General features: G+C 35.7%; 1 protein-coding gene across 1 annotated transcript; it reads left to right on the forward strand.

Moving 5' to 3' along the window:
- Positions 1 to 723: 723 nt before the first annotated feature.
- On the forward strand, positions 724 to 3,231 carry LOC120002543 (casbene synthase, chloroplastic-like). The gene is made up of 7 exons (XM_038851311.1): positions 724 to 837; positions 1,000 to 1,276; positions 1,356 to 1,731; positions 1,833 to 2,051; positions 2,133 to 2,271; positions 2,374 to 2,622; positions 2,719 to 3,231. The coding sequence occupies exons 1-7, from the start codon at positions 724 to 726 to the stop codon at positions 3,016 to 3,018; spliced, it is 1,674 nt and encodes a 557-aa protein (XP_038707239.1). The 3' UTR covers positions 3,019 to 3,231.
- The last annotated feature ends 6,621 nt before the right edge of the window (positions 3,232 to 9,852 follow it).

A 9,852-nucleotide genomic window follows, 5' to 3' on the forward strand; every position in this document is an offset into this window, starting at 1 on the left:
AAGGGTATTATATCCACACATCTAATCGATGTGGGATTCTAACACTCCTCCGTACTTGTGGGCTAGGTTATGCCCGATCCAACAAGTGGAGTAGAGGTCATGCCCAACTGGACCGAATTCCTCTGATACCATGTCAGTAATCTACACCCCCATACATGCCAACTATATTGTCTGCTTTGGGGTTTCGATTCCCATGGATACATTGGATTGCCCTCATGGGTTTGTTCCTCACCAACCCAGCAAATCGGCTAAGCCCAACTAGCCAAATTTGAAAAAAGGCTTAGTTAATAAATAAGGGATGTACTTGTCGATTCTCATGGATACATCGGATTGCTCTCATGGGTTTGTTCCTCTCCAACCTAACAAGTCAGCTAAACCCAACTCGCCAAACTTAGAAAAAGGCTTAGTTAATAAATAAGGGTGACCCATCGAGGATTCTAACATTTCCATGAATTTGACCAAGCTGTGTGGCGTGTACATAATACAGTAAAAAATCAACGCAGTACAGCAGCCCCACGTACGCATAATTGATCAACCCATACAGGCTACAACTGCAATATAAATTTATATATAGATATATATATATTATTCAATCATTCAGACTAAATTTTGTGTATATATAGCAGCACTTGCAACTTCATATTTCATCACTTCACACCCACAAGTAGTCTTACTTGCTCTGTATTCTCTTTCTATATACACACACACACACTATATCTAGCAATGGCAACAAAAGCTCAACCAGCTGCTGCAGCAGAGACACTCCGCAGGACAGCCAATTATCATGCTGCTGTATGGGGGCCTCGTTACTTTGCTTCCATTCCCTTGGACGAATCAGTAATAACCAGTCACATCTTTTAGTTTTCTTTAATTATGTTAGCTTTACACTCCGTTTGAGAATGGTAGAGTTGGCTGAAATGAATCTTGTGATTACTTAATTAATTATATGATCATTGGATTATTAGCGTCTTTAACTCCTGTCTCCTGACAACGTTGTAGGTATTTGAATCATACACAAAACAAGTCCAAGAGATGAAAGTGCATGTGAAAAATATGTTGATTGATTCCAAAGTCAACAACGTGGAAACAGTCAAATTGATCAACTTGTTATGTCGGCTCGGTGTGTCGTACCACTTTGAGAGTGAGATTGAGAATTTTATGAATCAAGCTTTTGATTCCATGCATAATCTAGCACGTCAAAATGATGTCTACGACCTCGACACTACTGCAATTATATTTCGAGTGTTTCGACAATTTGGTTACAAAATGTCTTGCGGTAAATCCATAATTCCTTATCTTCAATGTTATTATTTTTGTCCTTCTTATGATTAATTTCTTCTGAATATTCATTCCAGATGTATTCAACAAGTTTAGGGACAACGACAGTAATTTTGAGGAGAGTTTAGCTAACGATGTCAAGGGCATGCTAAGTCTGTATGAAGCTTCTCATTTGATTACGCATGGAGAAAATATTTTGGACAAAGCTCTTGCTTACACGAGTACTCGCCTCCTCAAATTTGTAGAAAGTGAATGTGAATCTCCTCTTGCAAAACATATAGCTTATGCTTTGCAGCAACCCTTTCACAAGGGCATACCAAGAATTGAATCAAAACAATACATCTCTTTCTATGAACAAGAAGATTGTTGCAATGAAATGTTACTCAAACTCGCCAAAATAGATTATAATCTAGTGCAGTTGTTCTACCAGCGCGAGCTCAGCCAACTTTCAAGGTACGTAATAAACGATAAAAAGATTAATTAATTCAAAATTTATGCAATTGATATATATATATATATATATATATATATATATATATATATTTGGAATGCAGGTGGTACAATATTTTGGACATTCCTTCAAACTTTCCATACGCAAGAGAAAGAATAGCAGAAATTCATATGTGGTCTCTTGGGACTTACTCTGAGCCTCGTTATTCGGATGCTCGAGTAATTCTCACCAAAGTTATAACAATGATATCAATTTTGGATGACACATATGATCTCTATGGTACAATTGAAGAACTTCGGCTGCTGACTGATGCAATAGATAGGTATACATACATGCATCTACAAATATTCAATTTTCTTGTATATGTGTATTCTATCTTTCTTTTCAATTGATTAATTTTCAGGTGGGACATCGATGTGATTGATCAGCTACCAGAATACATGAGATTTCTGTATAGCAGTCTTTTGAATGTTTATCATGAATTTGAGAATCAATTGAAAAGTGAAGGGAGATCCTATGCTGTCTCTTATGCAAAATATGCGGTAAATATATATATTAATTCAATTTTCTAGTCTCAAATTGGTCTATAATTATATCCTGCAAAACATATATATATTAACACTTGTTTTCTAATTAATTGTTAGATGAAAGAAGTGTCGAGAGCCTATCATCTTGAAGCAGAATGGTTTCACACAGGCATTGTTCCAACATTTGATGAATACTTGGAAAACGGATTAATCTCAAGCAGTTATCATACAATTCTGTCAGGATCTTTTCTAGGAATGGGTGAAATAGCAGGAGTGGATGCATTTGAATGGTTGAAGAGTAATCCGAAGATGGTTCGAGCTCTAATGGCAATCGGTCGTCTCATGAACGACATAGTGTCCCACAAGGTACAAATTAATTACTAAATGTGCTAGGGGCATATATGTAACTTTAATAAAAGTTATATATATATCGATCATAATATATATATATATGTGTTGTAGGATGAGCAAAAAAGGGGTGATGCCGCATCAGGAGTGGAGGTGTATATGAAGCAATATGGCGCTTCTGAGGGCGAAGCAGTCAAATATGTTGAGAAGAAAGTGGCAGATGCATGGAAGGACATTAATGAAGGACTTATGATGAGACCAAATAACATGTCCATGCATCTTCTCATGGCAGTTGTCAACCTTTCACGCACTTCTCATTTCTTTTACAAGTTTGGCGATAAATACACAGATTCAATAAGTTCCAAAGACTACGTCAAGGCCTTGTTCGTTGACCAGATTCCACTCAGTGCTTGAAACCTTTGATTTCAATATATAAGTTGGATTGTAAAATAATAATAAATGTGTGATGAATTATGTACCTCATACTATATTCACTCATGGTGTGTTAGTTTTGTTAAGGCTTTGTATGTGCGTGCATGTATGACATATGTATGTATAAGCGTGCGGTGTGATGCATAGTAGAATGAAGAAGAGGCAGTATATGTATGTATATGTATGTCATATGTGTTCTAGTCACGGTTTGTACTTTTGATTTAAGAATAAAGTTCTATGATTTACAGCTTGTTTTTTTATGAGTTAATTAAAGTTCTCTATATATAGAAAATTTTCAACCTTACCAGCAGCTTTCAAGAAATCTTGAGCAAAGTAATATATCACGGGACTTGTCTCCCGGTTCAACCAATTTGAGGAGAAAACCACTCGATCTGGAAGGAAAATCAACAAAGAACAAAAAAAATACTAGTTGAGTTACATTTGGGGAGGAGGAGAAGCATTAAATCTCAACTCCTCCGCGTACTGCCATGGAGAAAAGAGAGTTTTTTGAGAGAGTTGTTTAGAGAGAAAAAGGGGAGAGAGATATGAGAGCCACTATCGTTAATTATTGGTTAATATGTGATTGGTTAATTAATTAAATAGTATCATATAATTCCATTATATTACAATGGCGGCCTGTTGGGATTTAACGAAATAAAACCAAATTTAGAAAACTTGAGGAAACAAAAGAGAGAAAGAAAACATAAAGTTTAACGAGGTTCAGCACAACTTGCCTACTTCTCCGGCGAAGAACAATGAAGAATTCCACTAATATATATGTAGAAGATTACAAAAGAGACGAGTTTTTAAACTCAAGAAGTAACCCAAATCTCTAAGGACAACTCTAACTCTTACAAACAAAAACCCTCCAACTGTGGCCTCCCCTAAAAGTTACGTGAATATTGACTTTTATAGGCTAAACAATCCCAAAGAAAGAAGAAACTCTAATACTAAACGTATTCAGACTTCCCTCTCAAAGCCCAATAAGAGTCCTAATTGGTTTTGTATTTCAATTACCAATTTAACTTTGAGCTATCTTTCACAAATCTCCACCTTGGATCAAAGTTAAACACACCAAACACAAAACTAAATAGCACGCTATCCCAAAATATTCTTCAACCTTATGAACATTCTTCCTTCAGTTGTCTTCTCCAACAAAAATCTCAAACTTCAGAGATTAACTCCGGCCAAGTCCAAACTCTCTTTGAACTTGGCTGCCGGTTCCATAACATCAACCGATGTACTAAAAGTCTATTGACCAGTCTCACTTGCTTTGACAACTCTGGAACATGGAACCTCCGCATTCTGCGCCTTAGCAACTGCATCCGAAACTATGTTTCTCATTAGAGAATGATCACCCTGTCTTCTCTAAGAATTCTCCATCACAGACCGAACTAGAGTACTAACCTGCACTCCACCTGATTTTCTCATCTGAAGTTCAACTTGCTTCTGAGACCCCAAAACACCTGTACCACCTTGAAGAACATACAGAGCACCAATCATCTTCCCCATCATTACTGTCACTGATCCCCATCATTCAGATTTTGTTGTTGAGCTTATGCAAGTTTCAAATGCTTTTGATTTTTCTGTTGTTTTTTGGAAGATCTAATCTTCGCACTAAGTTTCGATAACTTACAGTTTCTTTTTTTGTTTTTTGATGGATGGTAACTTACAGTTTCTTATGAATGGAACTCTAGGTTTTCTTGGTTTCTCAAAAAAAAAAAACACAGTGTAGGAATTTGAATCATACACAAAGCAAGTAAGAGTGTGTTTAGATTGAGAGATTTTGGGGGAAGGGAAGAGAAGATAAACGAGATGAAAATAAAATTAGACAGCTTATCCCTGATTTCATAGTGGAGAAAATGCTCACTGAAATCTCTTCCTTCTATGATTGCTCTGATAAGATGATCTGGATGCGTAATCAAAATGGTAACTTCACGGTTAAGTCTGCTTGGCATGTCACTAGGCAGAGTAATATTTTCAATCCAATTTATGACTATATTTGGCATGACCTAATTCCAAACAAGATTTCCATCTTCATGTGGAAAGTCTAAAATAATAAGCTGTTTGTGGATGAAAATATTAAGAAAAAAGGTATTAGTCTTGTTTCAAAATGTGATTGTTGTACTAATTTTCCTCAAGTTGAAACTGTGGAACATGTTCTGGTGGAAGGGACCATTGATTGTCAAGTATGGTCCTTCTACTGTAATTTTTTTGGTCTCAATTTTAGTAGAATGCTATTTTATTAAGACTTACAACTTGGTGGCAGCACAAAAACAAGACGTGAGTCATTGGGGCTTTGGCCTGCATAATTCCTGCTTTTATTTGTTGGAATTTGTCGTATGCTCGCAATAAATCTAGGTTTGAACAAACTCAGCTTACTGGTGGCAAATTATTGAGGCAATTATTGATCAAATCAGAGTGCAATTCCAATGGAAAGCCAAGACTTCGAATATGGATCTCAAAGATTCAAATGTTAGTTAGCTCTTCCACATTCCTATGAGAGCCAACAACAAAGGTAAGGTTTCTATTCTTTACTGTAACCCTCCTCCTCACGATGTTACTATAATTAATTGTGATGGCAGTGCCTTGAATAATCCTAGAGATTCAGGGGGTGGAGGTGTTATTAGAAGTAGCCTTGACATTTTTGTGGTTGTTTTCTCTAATTTTTATGACTCTAATTCCATTACATTTGTTGAGATGATGGCTATATATGAGGGTATAAATCTTGCTGCTTCCTTAGGGCTCTCAAACCTGCTTGTTGAATCTGATTCATTAATTGTTATTAACATTCTTTCTGAGAGCATGAGTTGCCTTTGGAATCTCATCTACTTGAAGAGAGCTATAGTCAAAAACTGTATGTCGCATGGACATCAGCTTCAAACATGTATACAGGGAGCTAAATGGTGCTACAGATTTTCTGGCTTCCAAAGCATCCAACAGTAAAGTTTCTGTAGTCTAAGACAGTTTCTGTAATCTCCCTCCTACTGTTAAAGGTCTGCTCAATATGGATAGGTTGGGGATCCCAGCTTTTCGTATCAGAAAATAGGCTTCTTGTGGGTTTTCTACTTGTTGTTGTGTGGGTGGCTGTGCTTTTGTTGTGTGTTTTTTTTCTTGTTGCCGAGGTCAGGTTCATGCCCCCCTCGTTTCTTGTAAGCCATCGAAGAAATGCTTTTTCTCTTCCTTGATTAATAAAATTCCGGGCTAAGCCCTTTTCTAAAAAAAAAGAAGATAATAGAAGGTAAAATACTTTTTTCTCTCTTATGTTTAGATCGATAAAAAAAAGGAAATAAAATTGTTCTAATTTACTAATTATTTTATGTTAAGCTATTATGTACACGGGTAAATAGGTTTTTAACTTATAAAAAAACTTAATTAACCATTTCTTCCCTCCAAATGACTTCATTTTCGAAAATAAGTATTTTGATAAAAATTTAATAAAATATTCTCCTCAATTCTCTCAAAATTCCTCCTTTTAATTTTTTATAAACTATCCAAACAATGAGGAAAGACAAAACTCTCTCTCGGATGAGACACGAACTGAAGAGGAAAGGAGGAAAGAGAAGCTAGTTGATTTCAAGAAGACAAAACCCACGCAAGAAGAAGAAAAAGCTTCTCCATATAAGTACATTACCGAATTCCTTATTAAAAGGAAGATATTGACCAGTCAAACCAACTAGCTTTTGGGATCAATATCCCATTTACCCGATATTTATTTTTGTAATACAAGTGTACTACGTCCATCTACACTCGAAGATGCACGTACTCAACCTTGGACCCGTCTCAAAAGATAAATGGATCCCACACTTAATTGTGCCTAAAGTAAACCCATTACAAACTAATATCCAGCACTTACTTTGAGCCTCATTACTCGGATGCTCTAGTAATTCTCACCAAGTTATAACAATGATATCAATTTTAGATGACATATATGATCTATATGGTACAATTGAAGAACTTCGGCTGCTAACCGATGCAATAGATATGTACACATATAAATTTAGTGCAGGTAGTTATGTTGAAAAATATTAAAATTAAAATATTTGATGTCATGTTAAAATGGGGTATATGGTTGGAAGGATGTTAAAAAATTGGTAACTTAAAATAGAGAAATTGTGTACCTCAAAAAGAGGTACAAGGTTGGACATACTCTAAATATTCTGCCCAGTGCACACAAAGTACAAACCAACATTTCTTTCAAAGAAAAGGCCCAAAGGAGAGCCCAAACCAAAAGATGTCAATCCACCCAATGCAACTACCATAGCACAACAGCCCAAGACAGCTATCAATAGTTTAATACAATACCTTCTCAGTTCTCAAGTCTTCATACCGCAAGTCACAGGTTACAAGAAAAGATCTAGAATCAAATAGGCAAGTAATCAACAAAACAATCAACAAATAGACACAATCGACTTAGAGTGGTTCGGAGGCCCTCCTCCTAATCCACTACATAAGTTTCCCAACCTAGAACTTAATTTTCACAACTCTACTAAGGTGAGGTTTTAAGAACCTCCCAAAACCCTTTACACAAGTGATACAGAATGAATATTTGATTTTGATATTTTAAGAAATCTATTGTTTGTAAATCAATTAATATTATTTTTTAGGACTCAAATATCTTTTTTTATTAGGAGTGATTTTATTTATTAACTTTTTTAAGTATTTGTTTCCTGTTAAAATTATGTAGGGTTTGATTAGGTTTCGTTCCATTTACTATTTAAGGTTGTAACCTCATTGAGGGATTTCAGTTTTTATTTTATAAAAATTAAGAGACGGCAGTCTTTTCCCAATTCTTTGGTATTCATTCAAATCAACAAAGTATTGAAGTCTTAAATATGGTATTCGTATGTTGAATCAACGGATTTAAGTAGACTTGTTTATGGTATTCGTGTATTGAATCAAGAGGTTCAAGTACGTGTTGTTTTCACTACGCCGCGTAGCATCAACAAGGGTTCTTAGAACACCCCCAAACTTCACAATACAAATGCCATTCACAAGGGACTTTTTACAAGATATAAGATTGGTGTTCTCACAAGGTAAGTACTAAGCTTTTTAAGTGTGGAACTCTCAAATACAATATGGTATGCCTCTCGGGTAACCTATAGCTATTGAGGTCCCAAGAATGTCTCGGGTACTCTCACAAGGTAAGTACTAGCCGTTTCCGTTGTCCTTTGTTGTCAAGCACATGGCCCTTGGATCAAACTCTCTCTCCAATCTCAACTTTCAAGTGCAGCTCCTATAATGAACCATTAGATGATATCAACATTAAATCTTGACCCTTCACAGGTTAGCTGTTTGGCTTTATCTCCAAATTGTCCTTGACACATGCCTTGTTTGGATGCCTCAAAATTTTATTCAATTCAGCTCAAGACTTGTCTCCCAAATAGCCAAACATATCACTACCCATTTCTGGGAAAAAGGCTACAAGAGCTTCCGGCTATACTTCATCGACTGTACATTTCCGTAATGACAGACGTGGCAACTCGTCCACCTAGCTTTTATGCTCCATGTATCCTCATTTTACTTTGAATGAAGCTTGAGACTCCCTCCAATTATTTAGACAAGCTTCTTGTTATTTTCAAAAATATTTTCAACTCAGACAATTAAATTCCACCAATGCTAAGCTCCATATAGTCAGTCCAAATTAATCAATGTACATAAGTCTTTATGAAGCACATTATGCACAATCGGGTCCTCCTTGAAAAATCAATTGTCCAGGTCTGAATCTTCAATATACAAACTGAATTTGTATTTTCATCATATACTCAAGAATATATAGCCATAAGGCTTGTTCCAATCACCTCAATTAATTTGACCTTAGAGGAGCGATGGGTAACCTAGGATTTTCATAGTTTTCTAGAGTTCCAAGCTCATTCTTGAAAACCGGACTTCCAATGCTCCCAAATTTGAATCTTGACACTTATAAGATCATTGAAATGAATAACCCATAAAGAAATAGGAGGTAGAGCTCCTCAATTGTATGTAAGCTCAAAGAGCTTCATAAAAGGTACTTAGGTTGATCATATTCGAAAACAACCCAGAAAATTCAAATCACTACATGAAATAACATTTCATAGCAATCGGGGATATTTTGGTCACTCAACCAAGCAAGTAACTCACTTAAATCAAAAACTGATAAAACACTAGTAATCAGCTCACTGTCAAGCCCTTATGTGTGGTGGTCAAAATTTTACCGTTATAATTTTATATGAAAGATCATAGTGAATATAATTCACATAAAAAATTTCAATTCAATTGTTTCACATATGTTAAAGTTATAGCCTAACCAAGTTAACATGTATGACACGGTTGGCAAGTATATATCATGGCATTTTCATATAATGGTCAAATTAAAGTGAACATAGGTTGACGATTGATTTGAAAGTCTTTCTTTTGGGAATCCCTGTGAAATATGATATGCAAACTAGAATTCAATGAACCGATCACAAGAAGAAATTGTGATTGTGTTTTTTCTCTGTGGCTCTCTTTGTCTTTTTATATGCAGCAGCCACCTGCCACTTGCACTTTTGTCGCTTACTTATTATTTTCTTCTTCATCTCTTTCGCGTGCTCTTTATTTCCTCGTCTCTTTTTGCATGGTCTTTCCCTTCTTTTACATCAATCTCTTCCAGCAATCTTTATTTATTTGCTGAAATTTGGCAGATACCTTATTCACTTCATAATGAACATATTTCGTCAACGAACTCTTGGATTTTATGGATTGATTTTCTCATATACTATTCCAAGATTCTCCTTTTCGACACTTAGCTTGTCGAACAAATGGGCGGAAATTTATGGTGGACCCCACAGTTGACTT

This window comes from Tripterygium wilfordii, chromosome 7 (genome assembly GCF_013401445.1).
Source record: "Tripterygium wilfordii isolate XIE 37 chromosome 7, ASM1340144v1, whole genome shotgun sequence".
NCBI classification, from domain to species: domain Eukaryota; kingdom Viridiplantae; phylum Streptophyta; class Magnoliopsida; order Celastrales; family Celastraceae; genus Tripterygium; species Tripterygium wilfordii.

What these genes read in the sequence shown, in the direction of transcription:
- LOC120002543 (XM_038851311.1), top strand. Translation starts at nt 724, where the DNA reads ATGGCAACAAAAGCTCAACCAGCTGCTGCAGCAGAGACACTCCGCAGG. An exon ending in CCATTCCCTTGGACGAATCA is followed by an intron (nt 838 to 999) that starts GTAATAACCAGT and finishes ACAACGTTGTAG; the next exon opens with GTATTTGAATCATACACAAA. An exon ending in GAGCTCAGCCAACTTTCAAG is followed by an intron (nt 1,732 to 1,832) that starts GTACGTAATAAA and finishes TTTGGAATGCAG; the next exon opens with GTGGTACAATATTTTGGACA.